Genomic DNA, 17,602 nt, shown 5'->3' on the forward strand with positions numbered 1-17,602 from the left:
CTGCCCCAGATCCTAACTTCTTAAACTATTGGCTGTGACCCCATATGGGGTAACTGAATGTGGGGAGTCACAAAAAAATTTGGCGACAGCAAGAGGTTATGTATACTTATTTTATATACTTACATACTCGGGGTTGTGTAAACATTTCTTGGGTGAAAAGGGGTCACTAGTGGAAAAAGTTTAAGAAGCCCTGTACTAGAGGGCTTCTAAAATTTGTTCTAGCTCTAACCTGTGATCCCTTGACCTTATCGTAGCTACACAACAACCACCCTTTTGATCAAGGTACAACAGGTGTTACTACTTTTACTGGAAACTCAGAACATGCTTCATGGCAAACAAAAATTGAGTACAGAAGGGACCTACAGGTAAGATCATCTTGAATGCCTCCTCCACCCCCATTTGACAAATGATGAAACAAGCCCAGAATGGGGAAGAGATTTGCCCAAGGCCACTTAGGAAAGTAAGGGGAAGAACTCCCGGGATTTGAACCCAGGTTTTCTGACTTAGCCAATAATCTGCGTCCCTAACCTTCCTGGGCTCTTCACACCAAACAGCCAAGTATGAAGGAGTCAAGTCTCACTCTATTGTAAATGTTACATATAAAGAGTCCAGAACCCTCGATCTCATCTCATTTCAATGTGTTGAATAAAATTGAATTGAATTCTCTCTCCCGAACTTATTTCATCACTGGCTTTCTCACTTCTTTTAATCTAATTTTCCCAATTGTCAGAAGGGAGGCAGAGGGTATCATGGGAAGGCCACTGCAGTTGGGAGATCTGAGTTCCAATACTACCTATGTGACCTTGGACAAAGAATTTTTCACTCCCTGAGCCTCAGTTTCCCTCCCTGCAAAATTATCTCTGAGGTCCGAAGAGAAGAAGTTCTTAACCTGGGGTCCGTAAGCTTTTTAAAAAATATTTTTATAATTTTATTGCAATATATTTGGTTTCCTTTGCAATCCTCTATCTTTTATTTTATACATTTTAAAGCATTCTTTTGAGAAGGGGTCCATAGGGTTCCCCAGAAGACAAAGAAGGTGAAAAACTCCTGCCTTAGGTGATTTCCACATTCTTCTCTACCCCTAATGATGTGATAACAGCATTTTTTCTTTGGTATCTCACTAACTTGGTGAAAAATCCTTAACTCCGGTGTCTTCACCTCTATAGGCAAATTCAATCCAACAGTTTGTTCAGGTCCTACTGTGTACAAAGTACCATGGTGGGCCTTTGGGTAGGCAAAGGCAAAGATAAAACAGTCCTTGCTCTCTAGAAGCCTACATTCTACTGTGAGGATAGAAAGTGTACTTGAGGAAAGAAATCCAAAGCAATGAAAATTTTCAAGGAGAAAATGTCAAGAGTGGGGATTAAATTAGCGAAGGCACTGGAGCCGGGTTTGAAGGAAGCTAGGAAGACTGTGAGTCAGAAGGGAGACCAGGGGTGGCCAGTTTGCATAAGACTAGAGAGGGATGAAATAACATATCACATGTAGAAAATCACTACTGGACTAGTTTGGAACAGAGAGCCAATGAGGTTGAGTTCTATAAGGAAGCCCTGAAAGGTGGGTGGAAGCCAGATTGTGGAGGGCTTTAAATGCCTGGCTGGGAAGTTTTTCTTTTGTCCTGGAGGTGTCATTGATCCCTGAGTAGGAGGGTGATTTGGGCAGGTCTGTGTTTAAGGAATTTGACTGTAGCTTTGTGAAGAGAAGAGACTGGATGCAGGGAAACTAAGAGATCATTGTGATGGTCCAGCAAATAGTCTCCTTTTTTGTTATTGTTAATACAGGCATTCTTTATTCTAAATGAAAATACCACTAATCTAATTACTATGGCAGTAGGTAAATTAGCATTGTGATGAGATTGCACTTTTCCTTTCCTTTCCTTTCCTTTCCTTTCCTTTCCTTTCCTTTCCTTTCCTTTCCTTTCCTTTCCTTTCCTTTCCTTTCCTTTCCTTTCCTTTCCTTTCCTTTCCTTTCCTTTCCTTTCCTTTCCTTTCCTTTCCTTTCCTTTCCTTTCCTTTCCTTTCCTTTCCTTTCCTTTCCTTTCCTTTCTCCCTTCCTTCTTTCCTTCTTTCCTTCTTTCCTTCTTTCCTTCCTTCCTTCTTTCCTTCTTTCCTTCCTTCCTTCTTTCCTTCCTTCCTTCCTTCCTTCCTTCCTTCCTTCCTTCCTTCCTTCCTTCCTTCCTTCCTTCCTTCCTTCCTTCCTTCCCTCCTTTTTTTTTTTTGCCTCCTCTTTATGGAATAGTGACGAGAGCAGGGGAGCTGAGGTCCAAGCTCTGCTATTCATAATGCTACTCTAACCTCTCATACCTTTCAATCTCATGTCCTTAAAACTTACTAGTTGTCTAACTTTGCCTCTCAGGCTCAGTTTTCTCACCTATTAAATGAGGGTAAAAATTTGACATTCATTCCTTCTCAGGATGGTTGGGAGATAATGTGTAAGCAAACCCTTCCAATCCACAAACTGTTATGACTTTGGGCAAGTAACTTCACATCTTGGGGCCTCAGTTTTCTCATCAGATAAATGAATGGGTTGGGCGAGAATGATCTCTAATGTCTCTTCCAGCTGTGATCCTTTTATTTCCCCTAATATCTCTTCTCTTGGCCCCTTGGTCTAGAAAAGTAGGAACTGATAAACCAATCCATTGGGCAGGTAGGTGGCTCAGCCGATAGAGCCCTGAATCTGAAGTCAGGAAGATTATTCTTCCTGAGTTCAAATCTGGCTTCAGATCCTTACTACTTGTGTGACCCTGGACAAGTCACATGAAACTCTGTTTGTCTCAGTTTCCCCGTCTGTCAAATGAGCTGGAAAAGGAAATGGTAAATTTCTCTATTCTCTTTGCCAAGAAAACCCCAAATGGGATCATGAAGAGTTGGATAGGACTCAACAACAACGAACTAATCCAACCTGAGTGTCCCCTCCCTTTGGGAAGTCTTTCTGAATCCTTCTGTCTCGGATTATCTTGAATTTTCTTGTTTGTATAAATGCATCTTCTTCTGTAGTATGGAAACTCCTTGATGCCCAAACTGTTGTGTTTTGTTTTTGGTATTGTCTTTGCTTTTTCCAGGGCCTACTGAAATGCCTTGCAGAAATAATGCCAACACTAACCGATAGTACTTCAACGTTTGGAAAGCACTTGACTGATATTATCCCCCCTTTTTTGAGTCTTGCAACAAGATTATGAGATAGGCAATATAGGTGCTAACATACCTACTTTAGCAGGAATGTTGAGTTTGGTCTCAATGACTTTCTTATGAGTCTGTGATCTCATCAGTTAGGAAGTTCCTTTAAATGAAACCGATCTAATCTTATCCATGCTTGCCCATGTTCTCTCAACAATTTGCTTTGAAGGGCGCAGCTGTTGTGTCGGAAGACTTTCTCAAGTTCTTCTGACATTCCCAGGGTACCGAGGGAGCATTCTAGGTAAATGCTAGTATTGAAAAGATGGGCATTTGCTTTTTTTTTTTTTTTTTTTTTGCTAAGTGGGGCAATGAGAGTTGAGTGACTCGCCCAGGGTCACAGAGCTAGTAAGTATCCAATGTCTGAGGCTGGATTTGAACTCAGGTCCTCCTGAATCCAGGGCTGTTGCTTTATCCACTGCGCCATCTAGCTGCCCTGGGCATTTGCTTTGGGGAAGCTTGGAGTCAGTAAGAGATGTATGCAATTCCCGAAAAGCAATCCAACTCGTCTTTATCCTTTTAACTCTACAACCAGCTTTTGTCCACCTGTAGTCTGTCCCAGACAGACATACACAGTTGTGCCAACACTAGAAGGTGTCCAACCAAATGCATGTTGAAATCTGGGCAAAAAACATTTTTCCTCTATTTGTTTTTTTCACAAAGCTAATAATAATTACAATTGCTTCAGAAGTGGGATTTGAATCCAGATCATTCTGTCTCCACTTCTAGCATTCTATCCACTTACTGTTGAACTGAATTCAGCCTTGGTAATTGCAAATCCATCTAGCTGTTGTAAATTGGAGAGGCTACATTCCAGAACTCCACTACTTATATAGTTTGTTCTTGTTATTTTCTCTTTTAAACAAACCATTAGTAGTCTGGTTTTTTTAAAAATATTTTATTTTAAATTTTATTTCCTTATTTGCAAAAAAAACCCCTTTATTTAAACAATCAGAACAAAACCACTGAATTTTGCACGTTATGACCAGATCATCTTGTTATACAATTCTCAGTTATGTTGAAGAAGATATTAACACTAATGCTATCTCTAAACTCGAGTCTGACAGAAGCAGTTTTATTTAGTATTAACCTAGTATTCCAGCCATTTCTAGCTTGGAAAAAAGAGATATCCAAATGTTATAACCTCTCATGCCTTCCAAATGACTGCCACAAGATGATTTCAGGTAACATTTTAAAGAATCTTGAACAAGGTGGGGCAGCTAGGTGGCTCAGTGGATAGAACACAGGCCCTGGAGTCAGGAGGACCTGAGTTCAAATTCGGCCACAAGACACTTAGTACTTACTACCTGTGTGACCCTGGGCAAGTCACTTAACCCAAATTGTTTCACCTATATATATATATAAACAAGGAAAAACATCTGGGTGAATATTCATGAAGGGAAGGGAATAAGGACTTATATAGCACCAACCACATGTTGGGCTAAGTACTTTACAAATATTATCTCATTTCATCCTCACAACAATCCTTTGAGATTGGTGCTGTTATTATTCTCCATTTTATAGTGAGAAAACTAGGGCTAACAGAAGGTTAGTGACTTGCCCAGGGTCATACAATTAATAAGGATCTGAGGATGGATTTGTGAGATTTAAAATTGACTATAAGAGCATTAAACTCCCCCTTTTAACTTTCCCCTTATATATCTCCCAGACCAGTAAGAAAAGAAGCCTCTGAGCTTTAATTAGAGAGGGATTAGTCTTTATTGTTTAGACAACAAACAGGTGATACCAAATAGGGAAATAGGAAAGTGGAAATACAAATGAATAGTCTTAGATCTAAGCTTAGTCTATATTCTTTTATAAAACTCACCGAATCCCAAAACTGCCTCTCAGGTTGAGAACTAGAGTCAAACGCGTGCTGCCACCGAGAACCAAAGCTGATCACCAGAACGTGCCATCACCGCTAAACTCAGAAGCCAGAGTATGCGAGCCGACCCAGCACTTCCGTTCTACTCCTCAGTTTTAAGCTGGTGTCCCGGAAGTATGCGTGCTTGGCCACGCTCTCCCGGGCAGCAGCAGGCGCACTGCTGTTCGTCACGGTCTCCTCCCCAAAAGGGCGGTCCTTCAAAAACCGTTTCAGTAGTATGCGTTCAACTCTCAAATTTCAGTTAAAACTTCCATTTGTTACCACATTTCCCCCCCTTTATTTCATTTGAAAAATGAATGAGTTTGCTCAATGAAACAGCCAAAAATAATATCCTATACTATCTAATAATATGATAATATCAATATAGAAAAGGAGAGAGAAAAGTTTTGTCCAGAGGGGCAGTCCCTCATGAACGCGATGCTTTGACATTGGTCTTGCAAAAGGAGGGCCTCTGCAGAGAGTACATGTTACAGATGGTATATAATAACAGAAGGAGATAGTAAAAAACTAACAAAACAAAACTGTTCATATAAAGTCTCTGAGTTCTCTCATCTTCTTGAAGTGGTAAGATGTCATCAGGAGGAAGCTGGATTCTGGTCTGGAAAATTGGATTCTGGACTGTGGTCTGGAAAGCTGGATTCTCTTCTTTAATTGTTTGAATTGCTGGATTTTTACTAAACCTTAGCATAGCATTGTCAATGATCAAATTAATAAATTCCATTACATTCCCTCCTTTATATAATAGAGGGTTGAGGTAGTTATGCAATCTACAATACTTTTTACCACCATGTGTCTGGATCAAAGCCAAATTTAGTATGTGTTCATGACACCTGAAAATGTTATGGAAAGATTATCATACCATATCTCATGGTTTCGAGACAGCCAGTGATTGTGCTAGGCCACAGGCGAGTTCGACTGAGTGAGACAAAAAGAAAACAAATTTCAAAATTAGATAGATGAATGAATAGAAGAAAATACACATGGAACAATAAAAGACAATGAAATTCAAATTAGGGAAATCTAAATGAATATGAACTTAATATTAATAAGAGTATTATAAAATATAAACTTGATCACATGACTATAAAAAGCTTTTACAAATATTCTCCTTGTTTTAAAAACTAAGTATAAAACACAATCTCGGGGTGGCTAGGTGGCACAGTGGATAAAGCACTGGCCCTGGATTCAGGAGTACCTGAGTTTAAATCTGGCCTCAGACATTTGACACTTACTAGCTGTGTGACCCTGGGCAAGTCACTTAACCCCCATTGCCCCACAAAAAACAAACAAAACAAAACAAAACAAAAAAAACCACAATCTCAAAAGCATGAAAATCTCTATGAAAATAAACACATACCATTAATTTCAAAATGTAGATGTAATAGCATAGAAATCCTATGTAACCTCTGAACTAATAACATATTGTTAGTTAGCATAGGCTATTACATTCTGTTATTTTTGACTGTTTCATCAAGGAAATGCCCCGTTTCTTGAAGAAACAAAGTGGGGACTGTAACAATTGGAATGACACCACCTGCTGGAGACTTACTGTAGAAAAGCTCCGCCATGAAAGGAAGGTCTTTGAGGGCAAGATCCTGTGTCTTTTTTTTGGCGTCAGGAAGTGACGTTTGCTGGTGGAAGGAGGAAGGGGGAGCTGGGTGCTCTGTCTTTTTTTTTTTTTTTTCCTGAGGATGCTGGTGGAGAGCAGAGCTAGAAATGCACTCTCCCTTTAATAGATAGGAATCTAGGCCTTTTCTTCTCTCTTTACTAAATTCTTATCCTCCTTAATAAATGCTTAAAAGTCTAACTCTTGTTAAAGCTTATAATTTATTGGTGACCACTCATTAGATATTTTAGACAGTTTAGCTAGAATTTTAGCCCTTAACAGATTTGAAGTCAGGTCTTCCTGACTCTAGGCCCGGCACTCTACTGCACCACTTAGATGCCTCTAAAGAACATATATGTGAAAGGGGTGTGTGTGTGTGTGTGTGTAGATATGTACATATGTGTATGCATGTAGTATATCTATGAAGCATATAGTGATAAATATATATATGTATATGTATTGTGTACATATTTATATATGTATGTATTTGAGTAATGGTAAATCGCTATTTGAACAATAGAAAATTGCTAATAAACATTTCTGCTTTCTTCTTTTCACTTCCAGCCTCTTGACAAGTTCTGTTGCTATTCCTTTCTCTGAAACACCTTCCCTTGTCACCATCTCCCCACAGCTCATTAAGTTCCCAATCATTTCTTTTCTGTATAACTCAATCTTTTTGACTGAGCCTGGCTCCAGCTTCTCTTTTCCACAGGAAGAAGACTACCACCAAAAGCATCTCCTTGCTCCCTTTGATCACCTCCAGTTTGAGATCCTTGATGGCTTCTTATTCTGCTTCTTGTTGCATGATAGTTCCTGGAGGTCCTTCCTCCTCCAGGCTTGGTGAGGTTCTGCCACTTTTCTGCCCACCTAGGCGATATTTCCCATCACCTTCTTAATCCAGTTCTTCTACCAACTCCATACCTCCTGCTTTCTCTTTTGGATGGGGCATAGGGGCTGGATCTTCAACTTCTTGGATATAAGGAATTCTCAGATGGGAAATCTACCTCTAGCAATAGGGGTCAGCATCTTCTCTGCAATTTGTAATAGTCTTAGTAGAGGTTTTTAGTCTTTCTTGTGATAGATTCCTTTGGAAGTCTGTTGAATAAGAAGCCTATGGAATAAGGTTTTTCAATGCATAAGTTACATAGAATTGGAAAGGAAATTGTTTTTCAGTTATTTTTTTTCAGCCCTGTCCAACTCTTTGCGACCCTGTTTAGAGTTATCTCAGCAAAGATGCTCTAGTGGTTTAACATTTCCTTATCCAGCTCCTTTTATAAATGAGGAAACTGAGGAAAACAGGGTTAAGTCAGGGTCACACAACTAGTGTCTGAGGTCAGATTTGAACTCAAGAACATCAGTCTTCCTGACCAGGTGCTGCACTCTTTCCGCTTCGCCACCTAGTGGCCATATATTGAAATACTGTTATCAAAATATTTAAGAACAACATCACTGACACCAAGTTAAGAACTCCTGTTTTAGAAAGATGCCTAAAACACACCAAGAGATTAAGTAATTTAGGGTAATGCAACTAGTCAGTGTTAAAGGAGGGTCTTCTTAGTTCCAAGGCCAGCACTTAATCTACTTAACCCCAGGGCCCCTCCTTCTTGTCAGAATTTAGCTTAAATTCTTCCTCTTCTGGGGAGACTTTCCCAATGAAATGATTGGAATCATTTTTTGATTTATTATTACTAGGGAGTCGTGCTTCCCATTACTTCTACCTTCTCCCTACCTGAAAATTCTTCTGTACTTGCATGTGGGAGAAAAAAAATGAACCCACCTACAATACAAGCAAACTTCTCTGTACATTTATATCCGTGTTTCATTTCCTTTTTAGAATGCAATCTCCCCTTCAAGGGCAGGGTCTGTCGTTGGTGCTGGTTTCTGTTTGGCAGTTACTATATTTAGTGAAATGTATTAGAGGGCGCTCAGTGAGAAATCTTTGGATCCAAGCATTTCAGGACTGGCTGAGGTAGGCTCAGTGATGATCGAGGTGTCATTGTTCCCCTGGATTGGATACGGACTAAGCATCCCATCCAACAAGCTCTATTAAGCTTCTACTCAGTTCCAGTCGCTGTGAAGTCAAAGACAAAAATGAAACACTATCCATCCCCTCCAAGAGCTTACATTCCACGTGGGGGAGGAGAGGGATATAGAATGTAAACAGATAAATGTGAATTTTACAATTCGGGAGAAAGAAATGAACAATAACAACCAGGGAATAAGAAATAGTTTCCATGGAGAAGGAGGTCTTTGACTTGAGCCTGGAGGAAGGTAGGGGAATCTAGGAGGTAAAGTGAGGAAGAAGTGGTTCCCAGGCAGCTTGTGCAAGGGCCTGCTCTCAAAAAGATGGAGTGCTGAGTTTTGAGAACAGCAAAGTAGACCGGTTTGGCTTGAAAATAAAATATATGAAGAGGAATAGAATATGTATCTAAATCTATAGGTGTATATTATATACACACATAGACATACATGATATACATCATACATATATACATACATATACACCACACATATATACAACTGGGCCCAATGTTATACATACACAGATACGTACATGTAGTGATATATATGTGTGGAGAGACAAGGGGAGAGAGAGAGAGAGAGAGAGAGAGAGAGAGAGGCAGAGAGAGGAGAGGCTGGCTTGAGATTACATTTTATAAATCGACAATGTTAACTACGATTATTTTATAAACAGAACTTTCAGGTGTACAAAACGTGATACATACACCATCTCTATGATTCCAGTAAAAAAGCTTGGTCAAGGTTAAATCTGGGGATTCGAAAGTAAATCAGGCCATCGATCTTTTAGCAATTGTCATCGGGCTGACGAAGGGTCGAAGTAGTTGAGATGTTCAGCCTCAGACCGGATCATCAGTGAAAAGAGTTGGAATGTTTATTTGTTGTTTTGTTTTGTTTTCTGCTAGTGACTCCTTTGGGAAGGGGGGGGGGGGTAGTAGATTAGTAGCGTCAAACGGAAGGTCTCAGTGATTTGGAGGTGTTTGTTACCAAGACTGGGGCTCAATTCGCTGTTTCCAATGCCGGAGTTCGCCTTCCTTTTGCCCTGCGTCAGGGCTGGTGTCAGGACTGAAATGTGGAAACTGATCACCGTGAGCGTGTAGGCACAGACTGCTCCCCATTTTCCTCTCCCCTCCCTTTTCTCCCTTCCTTCATTCCGCCTTTCTCTCTCATTTTCTCTTTTGTCTTCCTCGATCACCCTGTCTACTTCTGACCATCCTTCGCCTTCTCCAAGAGTCACATCTTCTGCCTCCCCAATTCCCAAGCTGCTCCTTTCCTCGCCATGATGCTCCTAGGGACGAGCCCGATCGTCCTCTTGATCCCTTGCCACCCTGCTGCACTCCCCGCATCGGTCCCACAGTCTCTGCCCCCTCCCTGCCTCCCTCCCGGCCCGCCCCCTGTGTCTCCCAGCCCTGCTCTGACGTGGGAGGGGGGGGGGGCTGGGGGCTGGATGACTCACAGTGTTATGAGGCAGCTCCACAACATACAGCCACATTCACCCACAGACAGAGCCCGAGCTGGAGACCCCCCCACCCTCAACTCCCGGCCCCCAGCGCTTCATCCAGCCCCCTGACAGCTTGCCCCGGGCCCAGGCCCTTTGGGACCCACATCCCCCCTTCCCGATCGAAGGCGGAAAAAAAAAAAAAAGGAAGAGAGAAGAGTGAGAGATATATACATACGGAGATCTCTGGAGCAGACCTCAAGGTGAGGGGGCAGCTCCAATCGGATTTTTTTTTTCTTTTCAAATTTCCTCGCTCTGCGGCGCTTTGATCTTCTTTGCAAATGCATTATTCATCCAGCCGCCCTTTGTCCTCTCTTCGCTCCCTGCCTGCCTCCCTCCCGCGCCCCCTTCATTCTCCTCCGCTGCTTCCCTTGTCTCTCTTTTGGGTATCTTGCAAGCCCGGTCCAGCTCCGCATCTTCCCCAGGCTTTCTTCCCCCCGGCACCCCCCTCCTCCAACTTTCGCTGCGGGGGTGATCGGTGATGCTTATTGTTTGGCGGATGAGATTGTTGGCCAGCTGGGGAGGAAAAAAACTCCTTAGATCCTGGCCTCCCCAAGCAAGTGGACCGCACTCCAAGCGACTGGGGGTGGGGGGGGGAGTGAAAGGTTTCAGGCTCCAGAATTCAACCCGGGAGGGGGGTGCGGGGGTTGCTGAAACCTCAGGGCAGAGGAGGAGCTCCATTGTGCGCTCTGTGCCCACCGCTCCCCCCCCCGCTTTTTTTTTTTTTAATTTTTTCAATGAGGCACGGGATTAGCATCTGGTCCTACAGCGCTCCTGTGAGGCTGTCGGGGTGGTTGGATTCCTTCCCTGCTCCCCTCCCTCCCTCCCTTTCTCCCCACCTCCTCCAGTCCAGCCCCATCTCGTATTAGGGCAGAAAATCCTCTTCCCACCGCTTGGCTTGCTCTCTTGTTGTTGTTGTTTCCAATCTGCTTTCTTGCTGTTATTTGAGAGGAGCAATAATAGATGCAGTTTCCCCATCCCTATTCTTGTCACTTTTTCCATTATCCTCTGATGTTTGGTGTAGTCTCCACCTTCCTGGGGGCGGGGGTTATGAAGGGACTGACTAAAGGAGAAGGTCTTGCAGGTTTGTGATCTCCTAGAGCAGAAGACTTGGCAGTAGAGCTGAAGTCAAGGAGATGAAGGAGAAATTGAAAAGTAGTCCAATAAAAGGGGCTGAAGTCTAAGGCTAATTGGACCATTCTGGAGTACAATGTCACCCTGACTTACAACAGAGGATGTTCCTACCTGGATCATATGTAGTGATAGAAGAGCCCTTAATGGAACCGAGCTATGAGCCAATAGGGAAGTTTGGCTCCTTGGAGGGGAAACTAGAAATCTTTAGGAAGCAATTGGAAGAGACTAGTGAGGCACAAGGCCACAGTCTGCCTACTGATGAGAGCAACTGAAAAGCATATATTACCCCACTTCCTACTATCCACCAGTGTCAATGGAAGCCGATAATTCATCTTCAAAATCCCTCATCAAAACCCTTCTCTATCCTAGCAGTGTAGTTCTTCACTTTGCCACAATGTCATTTCTGCTTGTCCCTGTTTTGGAAAGCTATCATTTTGTTGGTGCTCCACCTACCAGTGTGTGTTGAGACTCCTTTACAATCTAGTAACTGGTCTTTAAGAGTTTCTGTGGTCAAAAAAGCCACTATCATCTTGGTCACGTGCTTCTTGAACATTGACACAACCGAGAGCCACAGGTCTCTAACCAGGCCATGCTCAAAGTCTTTCCAATCTGGTAGGACCTGCCAAAGCTTATACTCAGATAGCCTTGGAGGCCCCAGGACACCCCCCCCCCCCCCCCGCCCAAGACCAAGATGGGCTTTAGATGCCATTGGTCTAATTTCACAACTTTAAAAAAAATGAGACCCTCTCCTTTGTATTAAACTTCAAGTAGCCTCCCAAACAAGCCTTCCTAGAACAAGAGTCCTGGAATCATCAAAGTGTTATGAAGACTTTATTTACCCTTCCCAGCTTTCTGTGTACATGCTCCCATGAGTGTGTGTGGGTGGGGTGGAGAGGGGGTTGTGGGGGCAGAGCAGGGAGGAGAGAATCTTTTCAGTTTTCTGGGTACACTCAAGACAAAAAGAATGGTCCTTTTGAACTAAATGCTTCAGAAACAGAAATCCCAGGGCATACCATCAGTCCTTCACCAAGAGGGCTGGGCTAGGCTGGACTGGGCTCTATAAAGGGGGACTGCTTGTTGTGCTGCCTCCCCAGAGGTGAGCCTTGCTCCTGAAGAGCTGCGGAGTTCTTCCTCCTAGTGGTGAAAGAAGAACTCAACAATATGAAACTGGGAAAGAAGGAAAGCTGTGTGTTTGGCATCGAGGGCTGGGCCATCCCCTCCCCGCCTTCCTCCCTCCCCGGCCTCCTTTCCCCATGCTCATATCCCATCCTCTTGAAGTCTTGGCACCACCTTTCCACCCTCACGTGGTAGTGGTGTTGTTTGTTTGTTTGTTTGTGGGGAATGTTGTAAATTGAAAATGGGAGGATGGGAACCAAGAAAAGAGATGGAAGCATCTCAACTTTGAAAAGGCCCTGGGTGCAGCATCATTTAGAGCAGCACGAATGAATGGACAACCAAGAAGACACTTGCGAATGATGGGGCTCCTAAGCATCGGCATCCTTGATGGTATTGTAGAGCTCTCAGTAAAAAAGGTTGGAGGCGGCTGCTATGCCCACCCCAAATTCTGACTCCCTGGGGACTCATGCCTGGAGGCTGGAACGGCTGCTGGGTTTGCCAGAGCAGAATTAGAATCAAAGGGAACAGGGGGAAAACAACCCAACCTCTTCTAGAAAGGGGCTAGTCTTGGAGGCAGGAGACAGCAGGAGAGGGTGAGTGGCACTTAGGAAATCCCCCGGCATCTCAGTGCTCTCCTTATGCACCCCTTCTCCTTTTCCCAGGTGACCTCCATTTCTAGCCGGTTCTCGTCTGGGGGGGGCCCTGGTTGGGCAGCCCCCCCACATTTCTCCTGTCCTGAAACACGGCTCTAGCCAACCTGCTTCGCTGCTTCACCTGCGATCGTCTGTGTGGGGGCTGCACAGCGCCAGCCCCCCCAGCCCGGCAGGGCATTGCCCTCCAACCCGTCATGCCCAGCTGTGAGCCTGGTCCAGGCCCTGCCTGCCTCCCCACCAAGACCTTCCGCAGCTACCTGCCTCGGTGTCATCGTACATACAGCTGTGTTCACTGCAGGGCACACCTGGCCAAGCATGATGAGCTCATCTCCAAGGTACGCCGAGAAGGACCCACATTTCTCCCCTCCCCTCCAAACAGTGAGGGAGCTTTTCCCCAGCCAGGACCCCACCTATATGAACTTCACCAGGAGTGAGCTGACCAGTCCTGATCAAAACCTCCTCCCTCATTTGTGGCATTGAGGGGAAACAGATGGTGGGGCCATGGGGTCCCTGGTGGTCACTCTCTATCCTGTGTCTCCACAGTCCTTCCAGGGGAGCCATGGCCGGGCCTACCTGTTTAACTCTGTGTGAGTCTCCCTCTTTCCTTGTTTTTTTCCCTGTGGAGCAAGGGGCTTCAGGGTCAAGTCCCCCCTAGCAATCAGAGGGAAGCAAACAGGTGTTGCAACTCCCTTACCCAGCTGTGGGATGAAGGTCCCTCTTTTGTACCCTCTTAGCAGAGGAGCCTGGCCTGTGGTCCTCCCAGGACTTAACCCATGGGGAGGGCTGAGGTGCTAAAGGCACATCATTGGAAAAAGTAGTTCCCAGGGATCAACCAGAAAAGGAGGGTGGCGGGGCTCAAGAGATAGGTGTTTCTAGATTTCTGGGGCTAGATCCTTGTAGAGGATCCCTATGGGTTGGTCGGGGGCTGACCTGAGTAACAGGACCTCCCCTTCCCCCATGTGGCTGTGCTGGGCCCTCCTGTTTCCTGAGACAGGGTCAACGTGGGTTGTGGGCCAGCTGAACAGCGTCTCCTGCTCACTGGCCTCCACTCGGTGGCTGACATCTTCTGTGAGAGCTGCAAGACCACCCTGGGCTGGAAATATGTGAGTATTCTGGGAACAGGACACCTACTCCCCGAGGTGAGCCATCCATCCCATGCAAACCCAGCAAGGTCCCCATCACCCTCCAAGCCACATGCCATTGTCTGAGGCTCTGGATGGCCCAAGGAAGTCGTGCCTGCTGTCCTAGGGCTGCAGGGGCTGGAAAGGGTGCTGTGGTTGGTATAAGGGACATGGAGGGAATGCTCCATCGCCTTCCATTCACTGCTTCCCACTCTCCCAGGAACAAGCCTTTGAGACCAGCCAGAAGTACAAGGAGGGAAAGTACATCATTGAAATGTCGCACATGGTGAAGGACAACGGCTGGGACTGAGGGGCTCAGGCAGGATGCCCCATCCGCATGCCCCACACCCTGCCCCCAGTACCTTGCCCCTGGCCTCGACATGCTGTCTGTCCATCCTAGCACCAGTACTGTCCTACCCTGCCCCCCTGGGCAAAACCCAGCTCTGTCTAGCCCCATCCACCCCACCACATCCCTACAGAGGCCCTCTTTGGAACAGGGGCCTGAGCTGGTCTGGGGTATTCTGGGGGGATGCTCAAGGGACAGGATAAATGGATGGCAATGGAGGGGGTAGAAAAAGTTGGGGTGATGGTTCTGGCTCCAGAGTCACAGAATTCAGATCCTTCTGCCTTTGGGGTGTTTTGAAGGTGGGAACTGGCAGGGGCAGAACCTCTCCTCCCAGTAGGTAGGGGTTCAGATATGGCATAGCCTCCAGATGCTTGGGCAAAGAACTCTGCTGCTGAGGCATGCAGAGCCTGGCCTAGGAAAATGGTAGGTCCTAGGCCACAGACAAGCAGGAAGAGATAGCATCAGGGGTTGGAGGGAGACTGTCCTCCAGCTCTTTGAGCTAAAGGCTTCAGAATGTGATTGAAGCAGAAAGGCCTCCCCGAGGGCAGAGAAGACCTCAGTCCCAAGTCCGAGGAAGAGACAGAAGGATCACTGGGATTTCATTTCACTTGGCACTTGTTCGTTTACCTTGGCACTAATGAGGCACTTTTGCATATATAATCTTTGCCATTGGGTTGGGTGGGGGAGGCTGCCCCCGTGACTTCCCTCCCCAGCTGGCTTTGTTGCCAGGGGGCATTGGTCCATGGTGCCCCATAGGCTCCAGCCATTGCTTCCTGGGACTCAGGCAACTGGGAATGAGGTGGGAACTCAGTGCCACAGGCCGGACTTTCCTGTGGCTGCCACCAGCGCACGAAACTTTTGTATTCAAGTGTTTGAGTTTATTTTTAATAAAAATGGGAAAAAAACAGCTGAGTGCAGAGGTTTGCCCTATATCCTACCTGTGGCACCCACACCAGAGGTAGGGCAGCAGGCTCCTTGTCTATGAGGGGGGAAGCGGTTTTATAATTTTATGCTTATTTCCCTTTGCATCCACCAGGGGGCAGCAGAGCTTTGCTAGTAGGAGACCCATCTCTCCTCTTTATCTGACCCAAGGGTTTTTAGGGGAAATTTTGCCTACAGGGTAATTTCATGATTTGTGAAGGTCAGTTTGAGTCCTAGCAGTCTGTGCTGGCGGTGGGGGTGGTTGTGACTTCCCACATCCAGGTACACCAGGCTTCAAGTCTGGGAATATGATGTGATCTGAGCTCAGAGATCCTTCTCGATTCCAGGTGACTCTCAGATTAATATTTGTATAGCACTTTTATAAGTTTTACAAAGCCTTTTACAAATAGTACCCTATTCAATCATCACAGCAACCTTGGGAGGTAGGGGCTACTATCCCATTTTTACATGGATGAGGAAACTGAGACACAAAGAAGTTAAATGTCTTGCCCAAGGTCACACAGCTAGTGAGGTCATATTTAAGGTCGGGTGTCGTCTTCCTGAATGAATATTGGCTCTATCCACTTGGCCACTGGTTGTCTCTAGACTCTACTTTAGGGGAAAAAAAAATCAGCAAAGGGGCAGCTAGGTGGCACAGTGGTTAAAGCACCGGCCCTGGAGTCAGGAGTACCTGAGTTCAAATCCGGCCTCAGACACTTGACACTTACTAGCTGTGTGACCCTGGGCAAGTCACTTAACCCCCATTGCCTCACTAAGGAAAAAAAAAATCAGCAAAGATTCCCCCCACAATCAGCAGAAATTGGGAGTTGCTCAAAGTTGATTGGGACTCTGTCAACCATGGGCTGCTATTGGTCAGTTTTGACTGCTTCCCTTACTGGAATACTTTAGATACTCAGCACCTGAAGTGCTTGGGGGATGTTACAGAGCACTAAACCATGAAGTCTAAGTGATGAATTAGAAGGGGTGTTGGAAGTCATCTCATTCAATCCCTTACCCAAAGCATAGATCTTTGCTAAGTATATCACAAAAGTTCCAGGACTCACTTGGTCTCTACTCTTTGGCCAACATGCATTTATTAAGCACCTACTAGGTGCCAGGCACTGTGCTCTTAAGCACTTAGATGGGGATTCAAAGGAAGACAAAAAAAAAAAAAAGCCCCTGCTCTCAAGGAACTCAAAGTCTTCATTAAACTTCCCAAAGAACCAAAACCCCATTCTTCTTATGGAGTACTTAAAGCTAAGGAAGAACAAAAGTGGAGTGAGCACTGTGAGGGATGGCAAGGTTACAGCAAACAAAAGTAGCAGGAAACATGCCTCACAGAGACCTTGCTCCTAAGACACCACCCAGCCAATGAGTGCAGCACCCAGACTACTCGAGAGGGCACTGAAGGGCAGCAGACAAATGAAGGATGGAATGGAAGCACTTGGGCAGGATGGGGATATACCCTACATGCTGAGACTCCAGGATCTATGTGGAACTCTCTGGTGTCCTGGATTCTGCCTGCCCAAGTGGCTGGAGACGCTGGGAAATAGGGCCTTCCCCTCAGTTTCCTCAACTGGAAAGCAAGATGGAGTTGCCCTCCGAGGTTCTTTTTAGCCACATGCTGTTATGCTTATCTCTGTGGATTTCACCCCTGCCACTAAGGTTTCTGGTCCGTGTGAACAGAGGTGACCTGTGTCTATTCTAAAGCTGTCCTTGCAGGCCACATCGAAGCTGCTGGCTTCTCCAGGCTGCTGGTGTCATGGAAATCATGTCTGTTTCAGTGAATGAATTTTAATACAAATAAGTAATTTATATAGCACCTGCCACATGCCTTGTCCTGTACTAGCAACTATGAGAAATTTAGTGTGATTTCTGTCTTCAAGGTGCTTACAATCTAGTCAGTAACATCCCATGGGCTTCCTCTGGGTAGCCTTAATTGTCCTGTTTGCAACATGGGAGGTTGGATCAGGCCCTGGGCAATCCTATGAACATCTCAGAGACCAAAAAGTGGGGGGAGACATCCTTCCAGGAGGACAGGGGTCCCTAACTGCCACTAACCTGAACCTGAGGGGTTTCTGAATGGAAGAAATTCCTGTCGATGTTGCTTGCCCTAGGGCATTGCTTGTG

At 45.3% G+C, this 17,602-nt stretch overlaps 1 protein-coding gene across 1 annotated transcript; it reads left to right on the forward strand.

The window, feature by feature from the left end:
- Positions 1-10,146: 10,146 nt before the first annotated feature.
- Positions 10,147-17,088, forward strand: YPEL4 (yippee like 4). The gene is made up of 5 exons (XM_043969539.1): positions 10,147-10,384; positions 13,094-13,419; positions 13,628-13,671; positions 14,079-14,187; positions 14,426-17,088. Exons 2-5 carry the CDS (start codon positions 13,279-13,281, stop codon positions 14,513-14,515), a joined length of 384 nt encoding a protein of 127 aa, XP_043825474.1. The 5' UTR covers positions 10,147-10,384; positions 13,094-13,278; the 3' UTR covers positions 14,516-17,088.
- The last annotated feature ends 514 nt before the right edge of the window (positions 17,089-17,602 follow it).

Source organism: Dromiciops gliroides, chromosome 6 (genome assembly GCF_019393635.1).
Source record: "Dromiciops gliroides isolate mDroGli1 chromosome 6, mDroGli1.pri, whole genome shotgun sequence".
In the NCBI taxonomy this organism is placed as follows: Eukaryota; Metazoa; Chordata; class Mammalia; order Microbiotheria; family Microbiotheriidae; genus Dromiciops; species Dromiciops gliroides.